Source organism: Cydia pomonella, chromosome 14, assembly GCF_033807575.1.
Source record: "Cydia pomonella isolate Wapato2018A chromosome 14, ilCydPomo1, whole genome shotgun sequence".
NCBI classification, from domain to species: Eukaryota; Metazoa; Arthropoda; class Insecta; order Lepidoptera; family Tortricidae; genus Cydia; species Cydia pomonella.
The window spans coordinates 19,287,750-19,305,234 of NC_084716.1; the positions used below are offsets into that span (position 1 = coordinate 19,287,750).

The 17,485-nt window shown below is 36.7% G+C and overlaps 3 protein-coding genes across 4 annotated transcripts; all 3 read left to right on the top strand.

The window, feature by feature from the left end:
• Positions 1 to 4: 4 nt before the first annotated feature.
• On the top strand, positions 5 to 4,732 carry LOC133525116 (uncharacterized). The gene is made up of 3 exons (XM_061861373.1): positions 5 to 846; positions 3,418 to 3,543; positions 4,410 to 4,732. The coding sequence occupies exons 1-3, from the start codon at positions 469 to 471 to the stop codon at positions 4,725 to 4,727; spliced, it is 822 nt and encodes a 273-aa protein (XP_061717357.1). The 5' UTR covers positions 5 to 468; the 3' UTR covers positions 4,728 to 4,732.
• Positions 4,733 to 5,183: 451 nt separating this feature from the next.
• LOC133525115 (GDP-D-glucose phosphorylase 1) lies at positions 5,184 to 13,760 on the top strand. 2 transcript variants are annotated; one of them, XM_061861372.1, is made up of 6 exons: positions 5,184 to 5,833; positions 6,089 to 6,224; positions 6,886 to 7,012; positions 7,925 to 8,027; positions 10,685 to 11,075; positions 12,528 to 13,760. In XM_061861372.1, the coding sequence occupies exons 1-6, from the start codon at positions 5,648 to 5,650 to the stop codon at positions 12,635 to 12,637; spliced, it is 1,053 nt and encodes a 350-aa protein (XP_061717356.1). In that variant the 5' UTR covers positions 5,184 to 5,647; the 3' UTR covers positions 12,638 to 13,760. The 2 variants fall into 2 exon arrangements, with proteins under 2 accessions (XP_061717356.1, XP_061717355.1); XM_061861371.1 differs by having other exon boundaries at positions 5,188 to 5,833; positions 6,862 to 7,012.
• Positions 13,761 to 14,145: 385 nt separating this feature from the next.
• Positions 14,146 to 16,154, top strand: LOC133525114 (lipase 3-like). The gene has a single exon (XM_061861368.1). It carries the CDS (start codon positions 14,452 to 14,454, stop codon positions 15,997 to 15,999), a length of 1,548 nt encoding a protein of 515 aa, XP_061717352.1. The 5' UTR covers positions 14,146 to 14,451; the 3' UTR covers positions 16,000 to 16,154.
• Positions 16,155 to 17,485: the final 1,331 nt, after the last annotated feature.

Below are 17,485 nucleotides of genomic sequence, written 5' to 3' on the forward strand. Positions count from 1 at the left end.
TGTGGGAATAATAGTTATTTGTTTTAAAAGGGGGCAAAGTTGTTGTTTAGCCGCTCGTGCTAATATAGATACCCGAGCTAACGAAAGATTCCAAAATTTAACCACGAGGTCCCACGAGGAGAAAGATTCCAAAATTGACGTAGCACTTGGCATGAAAACTTAGCGTGGTCCGACTCTAATGTATAATTTTTATTTTTACACTTTTATTTTTAAACACAGCGGTATGGCGGGAAACATTTGAACTTGTGACGTCATTGAAATCGTTCAAGTCTAGTTGAGCTACCTAGAAATGAAAATATGTATAGTCAATGAAAGTATTTGTGTAAGGAATAAATTTGAATTGAATTAATTTACTTAATAACCATTTTAATATATTTAAAATAATACAAATATGAATAACCACACTTACATTAAAGGACGTAGTAGCAGTTTTAAAATAGGCTCGACCACTTATTTTTTTTATCTGTTATGTCAATGCTGTCAATTCAATTGTCAATGTCAAATCAACAGACAATCATTTGGACGATATGCAGTTTGTTTACTTCCGTTTTTATTCAATTACAAATACAAATGATATCTGATTTTGCCAAAGAGAAGGTCTTCTGGACCCGAAAGATGAACCTCAAATTAGTAAAATACATACAGAGTAAACCGAACATCTGGAACCCGAAGCATCCCAAATATACTTCCGTGGAGTACAGGGACAAAACTTATGCAGAATTTGCAGAGAAATACGGCAATGAATTCACAGGACAGGCTGTGAAAGACCGCTGGACGAATATTCGGTCTACTTTTGCTAATTATGTGCGCAAAATTACCGCCAGTCGGATGAAAGGTGATGGAGAGGCAAGTCTTTACAGTTTGTTTCTTCCTTAGATCTGAGGGCCTACCCTCTCCTTTATCCCGACTATTTCTGATAAAATATTTACGATTTAACACTATATTATTGACCTGAGTGCTATGAAAATCGAAATATTTCCCAATTTGTTCAAACATAATGAACAGTGAAGTGTCGTTTCTTACTCTGATGAAATAGGCATAATATTTGTGCAAATATGTAAAAAGAAAAAGAGCAAATGAATGACGATGATGATGATACTGAACCATACGTAAAGTTATTTTTAGGGTTCCATACCAGAAAGGTAATAATTAACACCTTGTGTACTGAAATGTTAATTTAGGTACGACTATTTAATTCTTAGTTCATTCTTTAATAAGTTTAGACAATGTTGTTTATATTTAATTAAGAACATTACATGATAGAAACTAGAATACCTAGATGTAAGATTATTTGCAATGCCCTAACAGGGTGCCATGTGTTTTCACACTCTAATATAACATCTATTATGTACCATGGTTTCGCAATAAAGATTTCTATTTCTATTTCTATTTCTAATAAAGACCCCTTATGGTGTAACTCTGTCCATTTATGACGAGAATTACGCTAACAGCCACATTGAAGGTGTTTTATATTTATTCTCTGTGGGTAATTTCCAATATGACGGAAGGGCAAATTTTCAGTCTAGTTACTACGTAGGGTATTTCGTTATTCGTTATTCGTATTCGCGGGCTGGGTTTCCGCAACTCGACGTCGCAATTCGCGCCTATTTTGCGTGATGGTGGGTTGACGGCACTACTCCTGCCAACCCAACTCTACCAGGAAGCCTAGCAGACCCTTGATGTTGCCGACGACTTCTGGGAGAGACCCCGGGGAACCGAGGTATTGTGCCCGGTATTCTGCCACCCCTGGGCATTCAAGAATGACGTGGGCGGCTGTCTCCTCCTCCTCCATGCACGCTCTGCAGAGGGGGCTATCTGTAACACGTAGGGTTAATAGGTGTTTGTTTAGTGGGGCGTGGCCGGTTATGGCCCCAGTCAAAAGCCGGAGCTGTGGCCTCTTCAGCTGTCTCAGCCTCCTCGACAAACCGGGGTCGATTGTCGGGAGGGCCTCCTTCGCCTGCCTGCACGTGCCTAGGTTAGACCAGTACTGTTGGTGTTTTACCTTGGTGTTGCGTCTCAGCATGTTCCGGAGCCAGGCATAAGGCAGAGGTATGATTGGCTCCGGTCCTGCCACCCTCAGTTCCGAGCCACCTCTCGCCAATATGTCGGCTGCATCGTTCCCTCGCGAGTTGCTGTGTCCCTTAATCCACTGCAGAGTTACGCTGGTGGTGGTGCTTACCTCTGACAGAGCCTTGTGGCATTCGTAGATTAGCCCTGAGGTCAAAGTATAACTTTGCAGAGCTTGCAGTACTGACCGACTGTCAGAGAGTATGCGGATGGGGTAGTCCTCTACTTTCCTTGAGACGATTGCGTGTGCTGCCATTATAATGCCCATACATTCCGCCTGGAAGACTGTGTTGTGGGCGCCTAGTGGTGTTGAGATATGTATGTTTAGGTCCTCTGAGAATACTCCCGCGCCAGTGCCTGACCTTGTCTTTGATCCATCCGTGAAGATTCTCAGCTCTCTCGGGTTAAGTCCTTCACGAGGTTCTTCGTGTAACTGTATCTTGTATTTCTTGTCGAAGATGTATTGCCTGGGTATCCTGTCAGTCACCGCTTCTATTAGCGGTTCCTTACCTATCGCCTCGTAGAGGATCTCGGTGTGTGGTACCCTGGGTGGTCTCCAGAGATTCGATTTTTTGAGACGTACCGCCGAAGCTAGCGCTTCCTGTTGTATAAAGAGGTGCAGCGGCGGCAGGCCCAGTAAAGCTTCCAGGGCCGCGGTTGGTGTTGTCCTCATGCAGCCCGTAGTCGCCAAACAGGCCAACCTCTGGAGTCGTTGTAGTTTAGCTTCAACTGTGGATAGTTTGGTGCGTGGCCACCAAACTATTGCACCGTAGCTTATTATTGGTCGTATGACTGCCTGGTAAAGCCATAGAGTGATCTTGGGGGTTAGCCCCCAGGTTCTACCCACCATTCTACGACATTGCCAGAATACGACCGTGGCTTTGTCAATTTTGCCGTTTAAGTGATTACTCCAATTCAATTTGCTGTCAAGTATTACCCCTAACTACTACGTAGGGTATCATTTGAAAGAGCTTGTGTTGTACATACCAAATCATTTTTTTTAAACTCTTGCTTATGATAATGTAGTGTTGTAAAGTCACTAAGAAAAAAATCAATGAGTGTTGTGGAACACTCGGAACTAAATTAAGAAACCCTCTCTTAATTTCGTTCCGAGTGTTCCACAACACTTACAGATTTTTTTGTTTGTGAAAGAAACCTGTCACGGAATTTAAGTGTGGAAATAATTATGCTACCATGTGATACATACTGCTTTTCATGTCACATATGAGGAAATCAAGTTCATACTCATGCTCATTGTCATGCCCGTGCTCATGCTCATGATTGTGTCCATGTACATCATCCTCATCCAATCCAGTAATATGTTTAAAAATCATAAATTTTACATTTCAGGAGTATAAAGTCAACTGGCCTCTATGGGAGCCCTGTCAGTTCTTAATGAAAGTCAACAGGAGAGCTAAGGCTGATACATCTACTAGTATTGCCGAAGAATTTGAGGATGTTGTTGATGAGAAAAAAGTAAGAATAATTGGAATATTTGTAAGTGGTACAGCAAGGCTACATCCACACATCCAGGCGGCTTACTTAGCACCTAGTGTCTTGTGGCTTGCATTCTGTGCAAACATAGCTGACAAAAACAAACTTTATTTATTTCGATACATGCTAAGCAACTAGCTAGACGCCAACAAGGGCGCAGTGCAGCTGGTCGCGAAAATACTAGAATGTTCGTAATACTAAGGTACTTGCTAGGTGACTCGCTAAGCAAGCTGCCTGTCTGTGCGGACATTTTTTTTTAATAGTCTCATATGAGAAATAGATTTTTATACTATATCTATAGTTTTCCTTAATCTACGATAACCAATTCTTTGGGCAAAGGCCTCCCCCAATCTCCTCCACTCTTCCTTATTTTGCAATAATCTGGTCCATGTTTTAGTCCTTCCAGCCATGTCTTCTATTTCATCGGACCATCTTTTAAATTACCTACCTCTGTTTCTTTTATGTCTGTGCGTACATAGCCTAAGATAACTTTGAACCCTTTGATGTCATACTGGGCTCGGAACTAGTTTTTTTTAAACCCCAAAATAGCCCAATATTTTAGATTATTTTATGCTCTTTATGTAGGACTAAATCAGGAATATAGGTAACAACTTATTGCCCCATTAAAAAGGAAATAATAAACCAAACAACGAAAAAGAATGTCATTAATATCAGTATTTTTTGTATGAAGAAAAAACCCATTCTGTGCCTTGCTGTCATAGGAACCATCATGCGACATGAGAGGTATAGGTAGTAAGGAAATTGTTATCAATTATTTCAGTGTGTTTTAGCACTGCATCTTTTATAGCATTTCTAAAACTGTTTAATCATTAGTGTCTGCTTTTCAGGATAACAGTGTAGTTTCCACAAAAGAAGATGGATGGAGTAGTGATGACAATAATGCTGCCTCAGATAGTTCCACTACAAACACTAACTGCACAGCTATAGCAAATAAGTTAGTTACTGTATTCAAAGGAGTCCAAAATGACGCCTTCGGTCTAGACAATTCTAGAAATGGAAAAATAGGCAGAGCAGTAAATAGAAAACTTTCTCAAATGAATTCTTATGACGCTGCTACGATGTCTAATAAAATTATGGAAATATTATTGCTCTATGATGCGAATAACCCATTGAATCCAAATACATTAAAGTCTGATTATTTGTAATGAAATGTTATATTTATTTTAATGCTCCCTTTCATTATGTAAAAGACACGAATGTTTCAAATCTTGCATAAATTCTATACTATCCTCTGCATTTTCGAGTTTAGCAGTTTGGCCGTTAAATTTATAATTCATTAATCAAATCTGTATCGTTATTTTATTTTTAAATAATAGGTATAGTTTGGCCCAGGGCTGTTTCATTTCGAACATGACAGAGAGACTCATACCGTTTTATCCTTACACTAGTACTAGCAACCAAAAGAAAGGGATGACTATAATGTGTTTGCCTGACTATAAAATTCATTTTCAAGCCCTCGAGATTGTTCCTGTTACGAGATAAGATAATTATAAACCGTCAAGCCATTTCCCGTCCCTATAGAAAATTTGAATTTCGCGCCTTTTTCTACTGATAAAGTTGTTTGACCGGCTGTAGCATAGAGGTACAATAAGTATAGAGATGAAATGGTAGAGCCGGCAGATGATGAGATGACCGAACGAGATGCTCTTATGGAAATTTCAGTAGGAGTAGCAGAGAAAGCGCTATGATTGTTTGTCCTTGTCACAGTTTCATTTTTTTTTATTCCCCACCGTCAAATTTTGTATGGCTTATGGTGGGCAACAAATAACCCGACCAAATTACGTAGGTTGTTTTTGGTATCTTGTCAGGAAGTTTAAAACGTGTTCTTAATTTGGCACATTGCGTATGCGTCCCTCACTGGCTATCTATGAGCTTTAGTTACGTTCTTTGTTTTGCATACTCTGTGGCTGCACGGCTGAGTTTGACATTGACACTGACATTTTATTTCGGTCATTGGTCACATGTCAGTGTCACATTGAATTGGTGTTCGGTGTAAACTTTGTAAATATCTACTGCATATTTTTTTCGCAAGTTTAAATACTTACGTTTGTTTAACTAAGTAATTATGTTTACTATCACAATCCCATCAAATTATTCAGAGACTGCACAAGAGATTAAAAATATCGACAGCAGCCGCTTCAAACAGCTGCTTAAAACTAAATGGGACGAAATTCACGATCAACCTGATGTTTTTCGCTACAAAGTTAACAAAATGAAAGAAAGAATTGTGGATAATAGATACATACTTCTGGTAACCGTTTGTGTTATATTTTTTCATGTTTAGTTTATAAGTTACTAACGACCACCCGCGACTCGCACCCTGAGGGATTGAATTTTTTAAATTCTTTTACTAGTGGAGCTCTACAAAATTTGAAGAAAATATATATATCAAATTTCTACCCTCAATGGATTAGCTTATCCTGTGTGTTATCTGTCGTCACTTATACATATAATACAATTTTTTTTTCTAATTACAAATTTATTTATTGTCAACATTATTTTTTAGTTGAATCCAGACCGTGGATTCAAGAGAAGAGAGCCAGAGTACATAGACAGTATCCACAAGCCCTATAACCCTAATGAGTTTAACTTCAACAAGACATCTTCAAAGGAACATTTGTTTACTATGCATGAAAACAATAGTAAGTATTGCTGACCTTTTAATTGACATAATACTTAAATTAGTAACAAAATTCTAATTTTTCTGTTTCTCTTTGTCCTGTCTAAAGGGTATGGAGGTACTTTTAATAAAGCTTGAGCAATATAATAGTTTAGTATTAAAATATAATTCTAGTTATATCATTAATATTTTTTATGACAATTTTTGTAACAAAGTTCCTTAACGGACCATTGGCTAGGCGCAAGAAAGTTTAAAGTTTTTTGTCATGAAACCCGTCTCAACCCTTTGTGATTTTAATTCTTTCTCGAGAATAAGTAGCCTAATTTCACTGGCTTGTGTATATCCCATAGTGGCGCTGTTGGCAAACAGCTACAGTAACAGTGACGATCCAAGTTCAAACCACAGAAGTGTATTATTTGATCTATTTATTAATATATAAAATATAACATGTTTATCAATGCATCTTCGTTCAGTTCGTTCCAACCGAGTGTTCCACAACACTCACACATTTTTAGGATAAAATCTAAGTATTATTCAAGTTATTCAAATATGAAATTGGTCTGTCATAACAGATTTTTCTTGTATTTAAAATAAATAAAAAATTATAATCAAATGTGAACCAACTAATCACATAATAATTGCTTGGATAATATTTTTAGGTACAGATGCACACTTGTTTCTAGTAAATGTGAGTCCCATATCCCGGTACCACACTCTGCTGTGCCCATCGGTCAACAAATGTCAGCCTCAAGTTGTGACTGAAGACAGCATAAGACTCGTTTTAGAAGTCAAGTTCTTGGCGCAGGATTGGTGAGTTTAGGCAAGTAATCTAGGAAAGTACATATACAAATACAAATATTTATTTATATGTATTAAGAGTAGGTGCTGTCTTTATATACTCATATTACGTGTGTCTCTGAAAATGTTATTTTGAGGTTGTGCAATATGATTGTATTGTATTGTTATATTGTACATGATGTTTTATTCAGTTTATTTAAGAACAACAAATGAACTGAAAATAATGTGTTTGAATATTAACCATACATTAGTATAAATGATCTAATAAAATTTCAACATTTTACGAATTAACGAGTTTATAAGACATAAAAAAAATAAAAAACAATTAATTAGCAAAGTAATAACTAACTTATTAATAACTGGACTGCCATACTAAGGTCTATACTAAACTAAAATAAGATCAGCAAATCAGGATGTAACACTAAGCTAATGTTTTAATATATAATCAACTTCAAGGTATAAAAGTTTTATTAAGAGGCTGTCAATACCTAAAGCGCGCACACTGTCTATTTGTATCGGAAAAAATGAGATAGCACTGTCACATGTTACAGGGCCTGGGAATAATAAGAAAAATATTTGAATAAAAAAAAGTGGATTATTAGTGTAATATTTTACTCAACAGCGGTTTAGATAAATGTTTTGAAATTGTGATTTTAATTGCAGAGCCATAAGTCAAAACAATAAAGACATAAAACCGTTTAATTGTGATTTTAAGACCAATCTTTGCAATTATTTTCTATCGAGCCGATTTCGTTCAATCATGTATCGAGTACAACCACGGTCTTTGAAATATAATTAATTTGAACATATATTTTTCTTACTTGACTAAAACAAATAGTCTTTCTTAAAAAACTGTTTAAGTAACATCAATTTCAAGGACATTGGGTGTTGACAGCCTCTTAATCTTATTTATTTGAATTGCAGTGATCTAAAAATTGGATTCAACAGTCTCTGTGCTTTTGCTTCTGTGAACCATCTACATTATCACTTAATGTATGAAAAGAATACATTTCATGTTGCAACTGATGTAAGTAGACCTCGCTGATTTTGATAAAACTCAGTTTCAGTTCCTTAACCCTTTCTGTACGGGTGACAACCAGAGTTGCCAATTAAGCATCATCACTGTAGTACGGGTGTCAACTATAGTTGATCGAAACAAGGACGAAGTTTGAATTTTTTTTTCAACTAACTTAGACCTTATATGTTGGTAATAACGATGATATTTAGTAGTAGCATTAGTATAGATTCAAAGAAAAAAATGGCAAAACATTCTGGTAGATGGCGTTAAAACAAATATTTATTTAAAAATCCCGCATTTTTTTTGTCAACTGGGGTTGACACCCGTACTCCACGAGTGCAGAAAAAGTAACTCAATATGGCGGCAAATAGTGTTGTTTTATATTTCATCGAGTTTTAGTAGTTAGGCTAGTTGCAAGTGTTATAGTTGTAAATTTCGTGATTTATAGAATAATTATAAAAAAAAAGTTATAAAATTGGATTATATTACAGTGTATGGTAATAAACAATAATAATATGTTCTTAAGATTAAAATAGTAATGATCTCTGCTACACTTTTTTTTTTACCCTTGAGCAGTACAGATAAATATCGACAACTGTATCGAAAGGTGCACATCACTATTTTATTCAAATGGCAGTCGTGTTTTTATGTTGCGTTAAAACGGTTGATATTTTTTGCATTTTGTTAATAATTATTATCATTCCAAGGCCTTGTTCTATTCAAAATATCATAAACTATGATTTACAAAACTAACAATAGTTAAAATCGCTTGTAGTAACTTACATTTATACTTTTTTTAGTGAGAGATATTACGCGTGAAATATAAAGTACTAGTGATTATAAGTGCAATAAGTGAGTAGTTATCAAAAGTGCAAAATGTTTTTAATGTGTGTACAAAATTTCAACAGCACAGCTGTTATATTTCAGAAAATACACGTAAATGAAAATATGTCTAACCGCCGACTCTCGCAAAGACATGCCCGTATTGAGGCGGTGCTAGGCGTTCCAAGTCCCCGTACAGAAAGGGTTAAGAAGAAAGTGGGGGACCCGCGCGAAATCGCCTTTTCATACAAACATAGTCCTCATTTTCTCTTTGGATACTAACATTATTGAAAATATATTGACACAGTTTGTTGTATATTAACCATAGCTATAATTTTTTTTTGAATTTTTAATTGTTATTAGAGTTAGAAGCATTTAAAATGTGCAAGAAATCTGTTTTTCGCTTGTAATTTTTACAAAAATCAAAAAAACTAAAAATGTCAAACGTAGGGCATAGCTATGGTTAATATTACATCAAAATACGTATGTAAAAATATTTTCCATAATGTGAATATCTAGAGAGGTAAATGGGGACTACGTTTGTATGGATGGAGAAGCGGCCGTACCCTATCAAAATGTATTTGCAACTTGACGAATATACTTTGCTATTTCATAAATTAAGGCACTTGCTTTACAGAGATAATATGATTTGAGATTTAATTGTAATGTTTGAGTTTACACACAACACTACCTATTAAAATAAATGTATATAAATTCTTTTTTTGATATACGTTGATATAGCTTATTTTAGATTACGCCTTCAAATCATTTGAGTCGTCGAAAGGAATCATAATAATATGAACTCATACTCATGGGATTTGCTAGTACGAATATCTCCATCATAATCATCACTAGCCAGTTCATAATAAAATGTTGTGCGTTTTTTTTGGACTTTGTCTGGATTACAAAGATACATTGATTGAAAGATGAGTAAAATCTAAGTCACTTTCGTGCTTCGGATTTCAAAACGAGATGGCGCTGTACAGCTCGATACATTTTGTGGTAACTCTGATTGTCAAAAGCTGACGTTTGACAATTCAGCGACCGCAAAACTACGGAAGGTGGAAATAAGGAACGAAATCTCCATGTACCAAAAAGTGTCATCAAAAAACTTTAAATAGGTGCACTACAATACCTAGAGTACTTGAACAAAAAAATCAAATCATAGACAGCGCAATTCACTCCGTCAATAACGCCTAGGTTCTTAGCTACTCTAGCGCTACTCTGGAGAGATTTGGAACTATTATTTATAGCTGACAGCTGGACACTTTTGCATCAGTTCTACCATAAGAGATGCCACTCCTCTTAATTCCACACTCCATACGCAAAACACTTGCAAAACATGTGGCGCATTACAGCGCCATCTGTTTTGGATGTCAAAATTGTCAAAGCACAGATTATTTATTAGTTACTTCGTTGTCAAACTAATGGGCATGTTTTTTTCTTACACTTTACTTTCTCTATTACAATTTTTTTACTAGATATAGAAGGCATTAGAAGTAGGTTAAAGTCGACATGCAAGATTTTATTACATAGTTTCGTTTGTTATTCTATCAGTCATAAACGTCAACTGACGCACTCGGTTAAGCTGGCCATACACTAGGGTATGCCTGCGTAGTTTTGCCAACTGTACAGGTAAAAAGGTGCGTATGTGGCTTTGGACTGCAGTTTCCTAACCAGCTTTACGTTGTGCAGTTGAACTGTACAGGCAAAACTGCGCAGGCATACCCTAATGTGTATAGCCAGCTTTACTGTGTAATATTATTCGTGCGTTCCTATAAGGTTTACAATGGCGCGTTGTATATAACAGGCGTTGTATATAATGAATTCTTATTTTGTTTCAGAAATGCATCCACCTAAAAGGTCCCCTCTATATAATAAATAACATCGTACCAGCCTTCTGTTTCCAAGTGACGAAAGAAAGAAAAATCCAAGCAGTTAAAGACATCTTCAGACTGACTGAATATCTCGTGTCTAAGTCTATAGGACATAACATATTAGTTACTGATGGGGAGCCTGTGGTATCAGGGTGTATGGAAGTGATACCAGGGTGTATGCATGTGGTACCAAGGTGTAACGATATGGTACCGAATTGTAACGATGAGGTACCAGGGTGTAAGGATACAGAGGTGGTGAGGGTACTGGTGACGCCGAGATTGAGCACTGCTGGTGTTAAAATGCTGACGTCGTTCAATGTTGCTGTTTTGGAGCTGAGCGGATGGTTTCCCGTGTTTAGTAAGTAATTATCTTATCTTAAAACTTATCTGAAGTTTAATGGAAATAGCTACAAATATATACGAAACAATTTACCTTAATTTGGTAGTAAGTACCCTATTTTAAAGAAAGAATATGGCTCATCAACAATATATATAATATACTTAAATCTTGCATTTCCGTATATTCTTTCTTTCATAAAATGTTTTTTCGTTTACATATTTCAGTGAGAACATACTTTGTATAAATTATTACGTTATGCATCTAATAATATTTGTATACATTTTTTAGCATTTCTAGTGATCCGTCCGTTGACCGTTTCGTTGGATATGTTCTCTATACTTTGTACCCAACTTTGTATATCTATACTTTATGGTACAAAGTATTTTAAAGGATATAACTGTTAACGAATAATTATACCTATCATGATGTCAAAATAACATATTAAGTAGACATAATGATCTAGGGTAAAACAACCTTTCATAGGCACTCACAATTCAAAATTTTGCCACCTCCTTAGACCAATCTCCGTTTTTTTTTAAATTGTAAAATAGTTTATATTGGTAAAATGGTTAGGTATGTTTATTAAATGTCTACTATAGGTAGGTTTACTCGTGAGATTCTGGGGGCGTACCGCGAAAACCGAAATTTGCTTCACTATCGCTGCGGTCAATAAATAAAATTAGGTCTGCGGTTTATGACTAAAGCATTATAATCGAATTACAAAGTTCATGATATTTACGTACCTATATGATATCATAATGAGTAATAAATTAATATTTTTTTAATAACTAGTGGCTTTGAGAGCTGTAGAACTGGCGAACAACTGTGGCTCCGCCATTTTGGATAATTTCCAAAATCTGACTCGAAAAATAAAATATTATAGAACCTTCTGGCATCATTTCAATAGAATCGGGTGAGAAATGCGACCTGGACAGGAAAATAGCGGGACATACGATAAAGTGTTGCTAGGAACTCGAGTCTTTTGAGTCTAAATTGAAGAACTCGACTTGTTTTTACGAGACTCTGAGCTTAAAAAACTTCTGAGTCTTTTAAGTCCCGAGTCGAGTCCCTTATTGAGTCTTTTCTAAGCGCAACTCAAAATAACTCGAGTCTCCCAATACTCAGTCAACAATTTTATAGGTTTTACCTAAACAACAGTAAAGGAAATAGGCGTTATTGTATGATTTATGTTATGTATTTAAATGAATTTGACATAAAGATAAAAGTTATTTGTAAAAAAAATACAAGTTCTCCGAAAAGGACTCAAGTCTCTAAAAAAGACTCGAGTCTCTAATAAGTTCAAAAGAATTCGAGTTTCGTCTTAATTATAAGAGTGAGAAACTGAGTCGAGTCTTAAGGCAGAGGACTCAAAGGACTCAAGTCTTAACCAACACTACATACGATAGTGATCTTGTTGAAGTTAAACCGGAGACTTTCGCTCGCTCGGTCAACTATTCATTTTTGTTTCAGATCCTGAGTATTTTGATACAGTCAGTGCGACGGATTTGGAAAAAGAATTGGGTAAATGGAAGTTACCTAATTTTGAAGAATTATGTGGTGAAGTTAAATCATTGTATTAATTGTCTGTGAAACCTATATGTTATTTATGTGTATATTATACCTAAGGCTAAGTAAAAGTACAAATGAAATTAGGAAATAAATCCTCTGATAAATTGTCTCTTTATAAATGACGGATAGGGACGAACTTTTACCAGGCTGATGTATAATAAATCGTAAAGAATTAAAAATGGATTAGTTATGGAGCTGGGGGCCGAATTTTGATTTTCGAGTGCTCGATTTCGTGTAATTCCAATTTATCTCCACTACTAGGCATTTCAATTCTACTAATATAATTGAAAAGGATTGGTCAATACCACTGGATTCCCAATTTCTATTGCTCGTATTTCTAAAATCCGTGCGCGTTAGAGGGTCTGCCATCTTGTGGCCTGAATCGGAACCATAAACATGCACATGTACACGTCACGTGTTTTCTTGTGCATAGTAGGATCTGCCATCTTGTGGGCTACATCGGAACAAAAACATCACATTTACGCCTCGCGTCAAAAATCTGACGGCTCAATTCGCCGTGTTCCACAGATTTTTGAGTGACGAATTCGAGCGCTCGAAATTAAAAAATCAGCTCCCAGATCTGTCAGTGTCAAAAGTGACGTTTTTGGTCGAAAAAACACGAATCACGGTTTATATCCCGGTCGATTTAAGTCTAAAGAGGTGGCCATCACATTTATTTTTAAAACTATACCTATCCATAGACAATCTTTTAAAATGTACTTATTAAAAATATATTCACACATTGTATGAAATGTTGTATACTTAAAATATTCAATTTCGTAAATCGTCTTAAGCCCACGCCGACAATTTAAAAGTTTAAATCTATTTTTAATTAGTAAATTTAAAAAGTAAGTAAGTAAATCTCTTCCCGCCACCTCTTTGTTTCATATTTATCTATTGAAAAACTTATCTAGTGACCTACGTAGTCCGTTACAAACTGGATGCGATAAGTCATCCGGAACACTTATTGCATACAGATAGGGTCTATTATTGGCCAGTAAAATGTGTTGCTGTACAATGTCGGTGATAGCAATTTTACTATTTGTGCGTTGTTTGTATAGTAGCAATATTTGCCTACGTTTAAAACCACATATTCTTAATACCTATTTTAACTATAGAGTTGTGTATAGACTGTTTTGTATTTTTGTTTATTTATGGGTTTGTTTTTGATCTTATTTTACCAGAAAAAGTCGATGGTTATAATTTGTGACAGTCCAAATCAAAAGGGACCTTATGGCGGTTGGCGCTTACGTCGTGTAGTACCGCATTAGTATTGATGCGCCGCTAGTAATAGTGTAAGCGCCGACCGCCATAAGATCCCTTTTGATTCGGACTGTCACATTTATTAACTAGGCACTGGTATAATTCTGTGGCCCTAGTGAAAAAGGGTACAAGTCTCTGGCAGCGCAGGTGTAAAGGGGTGTAAGTTCCACGTAACACTTATGCCCTTATACACCTAAACTGCCAGAGACTTGTACCCTTTTTCACTAGGGCCACAGAATTTATCTTGAGCAGGTTCATTATAATATATCGCGGCTGCTTGTCGACCTTGAAATTTTCAATGGCAAGAACATCAAATACCACTCCTAAAACCGGTTTCATCACCTTTGCTCCAACGGGTTATTACAGCAGTGCCATTTTATACGTTATTTTACGACGCTGCATTATATAAACGAATTCGCGTACTCAGCTCCCTTATATTATATGAATCATACGTGTTTATAAAGTCGGGTTCACTGCTTCCTTGACCCCGCTCTAGAATAAATTACGTCCACCCGGCAATCGGCATCATTCGTTTCAGTGTGCGAGAGACTCGCGCGGCGTCATGAGGCTCCCGTTCATATTTTTGTTTACAATCGTTCTCATACAATACGGTGATTGCGGCACGTGGTTCCCAGATATCGTCGGTATATTTGACAAGAAAACTACACAGCTGAAGAATTATGTGCGAGACAAAGGACGCAGTTTAATAAATTACGTTGGCAGTGTGCAAAATAAAGTTACTTCTTATTTTAAATATTCGCCTAAGGGAAGGAGTTTGGAAGTGACAACAGAAGAACAGATTAAAGACAGGTTTGAAATTTACTTAAATGAAGCGGAAATGTCTGAGTCTGAGTTGTTTGAAACTATTGCTCCAGCTAATATGAAATATAATTGCACGCCCGATGATCCTGCGATTCATATGACGACGCCCCAATTAATAGCCCGTCATGGATACCCTGCCGAGTCCCATATGGTTATTACTGACGATGGATACATCCTCACGCTGCACAGAATTCCTCATGCCAAAATGGGTAATGGGAGCAGACACGTTGAAAGTCCTCGAAAGACTGTTCTTTTGCATCACGGTTTACTCGGCAGCTCAGCAGACTGGGTGATTGCTGGCCCCGAAAAAGGTCTGGCATATATTTTGTCTAACGCCGGATACGATGTTTGGCTGGCGAATGTCAGAGGAAACACATATTCGAGAGCTCATATATCTTTAAGCTCTGACTGCCGGGCTTTTTGGAACTTCACATTCCACGAGGTCAGTCAGCACGACTTGCCAGCTGTAATCGATTACATAATGGAGACCAAAGGATGGGACGCCAAGCTAAATTATATTGGACATTCAATGGGCACGTCAGTTTTATTTGCTTTACTGTCAACTAAAACACATTACAATAAAATTTTAAGAGCAGGCTATGCACTCGCGCCTGTAGCGTACATGTCGGAGGTTAAAAGTCCGATAAGACTGTTGGCCAGATACGCAGATGACATTGAATTTTTACTAAATTTACTTGGCCAGAATGAGTTTCTGCCGCAGAACTCTGTCATGCGATGGCTGTCGAAGCACGCTTGCGAAATAAATCGTTACGAAGAAGCTATTTGTGAAAATTCCTTGTTTATGCTTTGCGGGCATGATGAGAAGCAATTCAACAGGACGCTATTACCTCTCATTTTGGGCCACGTCCCAGCTGGGGCTTCGACGAGAACTCTTGTCCACTACGCCCAAGAGATTCGCAATAAAGGCCAATTCCAGATGTTTGACTACGGCCAAGATGGGAATATGAAACAGTACGGAACACCAACGCCTCCTCAGTATCCCCTTCAGAAGATCACCTTACCAATCGCCCTGTTCGGTTCGCAAAACGATTGGCTAGCCAGTACCACTGATGTCACGAAACTATACCAACAACTACCTAGCCTCATCGAGAACTATGTAGTGCCTTTAAAAGAGTTCAATCATATCGATTTTCTGTGGGCAATTGATGCGCCTAAGCTAGTGTACAATAAGTTATTAGAACTCTTAGAAAAAGGAGGTAGTAGGAAAGAGGTAAACGTAAACGACATAGATGTAGACGTAGAAATCATAACTAATGAACTTGATTAGTTTAGCTTTTAGGTCAACGCATTTGTAAACGTATTTTAGATAAAAGACGATAAAACTTGCGTTAGTGAAGTGAGATAGCTTGGTATTTTAAGACCAATGTGAGATTAGCTGTAATATTATGTTTCAGGAATAAAGTACATATTATTCTTCTATAAGTATTTTGTTTGAATTATATTTAACCTATGGGATATTTAAACCGTTCGCTAAATTTTAAGATGATTTCAGAGTTGGTCACATAGTAAAATTTGTTCTGTATCGCCTATAAATTCACCCCATGGAACATGTTTGTTAAAAACAGCCTGTATAAAAAAACAGTAGATAGGTTTGACGACCTGTTTGGTCTAGTGGGAAGTGGCCTTGCCTATGAAGCCGACGGTCCCTGGGTCAAATCCTGGTAAGGGCATTTATTTGTGTGATGAGAGCGGATATTTTTCCCAAGTTGTGGGTATTTTTTATGTATTCGATTATTTATCTATGTTATATAAATTGTTGTCTTAGTACCCACGACACAGCAAAAGCCTTATTGAGCTTACTGTAATATAACACATAATATTTATGTATATATATGTATACAAAAAAAAACGATTAGCTACATAACTTAATCAAAAGTAAACAAAAAACATTTTAAAAACTGAGCTCGAGGGAGTTGCGTCGTTTTATTACTGAGTTCTTATAGCCACCTTCCAGCTGCATCATCAGATATATTATGTCATAGAGCTGTGTCATAATATTCATAATAATATTGCATTGTCATCCAATTACAAAATTTTCAGCATCATCGGAAAACAAGTGGGTCAAATTTAACTTTTAAGATTTGCTCCGTACATTCATACATAGCAAGTAAAGCTTGTAATAAGATGTCCTACTGGCGTAGTTGATTGTGACCCTGTCTACGAAGCAGGAGGGCCAGGGTTCGAATCCAGGTATCGGCATATTTGTGTTCATCACAAGTATTCATTAATGAGTTATGCATGTTTTCTAATATAATATTTATCGTCACCTAATAGGTCATACTCGTACTAAGTTTTACTATAAAACCAACGCTGGTAATTCTTACGGTGTCGTACCCAAGGAGTAAAACGGGACCCTATTACTAAGACTCCTCTGACCGTCTGTCACCAGGCTGTATCTCATGAACCGTGATAGACAATTGATGTATTTAGTTGCCGATATAACAACAGATACTAAAAAGTACGGAACGCTCGGTGATTTTTTGTAAATTACAAATTATAGTTCCTTCATATTTCTGAGATTCTGATAATAATTATTTCAATGATTTGGAAGGGCTTAGACCGATAAGATCAGCCGTTGTTTATCTACCGCGTCTAGTTTAAGTATTGTTTACACGGTATTGTTTTGTTTATCTGTGTGCAACAAAGAGTTGTTGATTGTTTATTGCACTTAATGCGGCAACTGCGCATTACGCAATATTTCATCTGAACACTATACAGTCTGGAAAAAAAATATTGGCCCTGGAGGGAAAGTG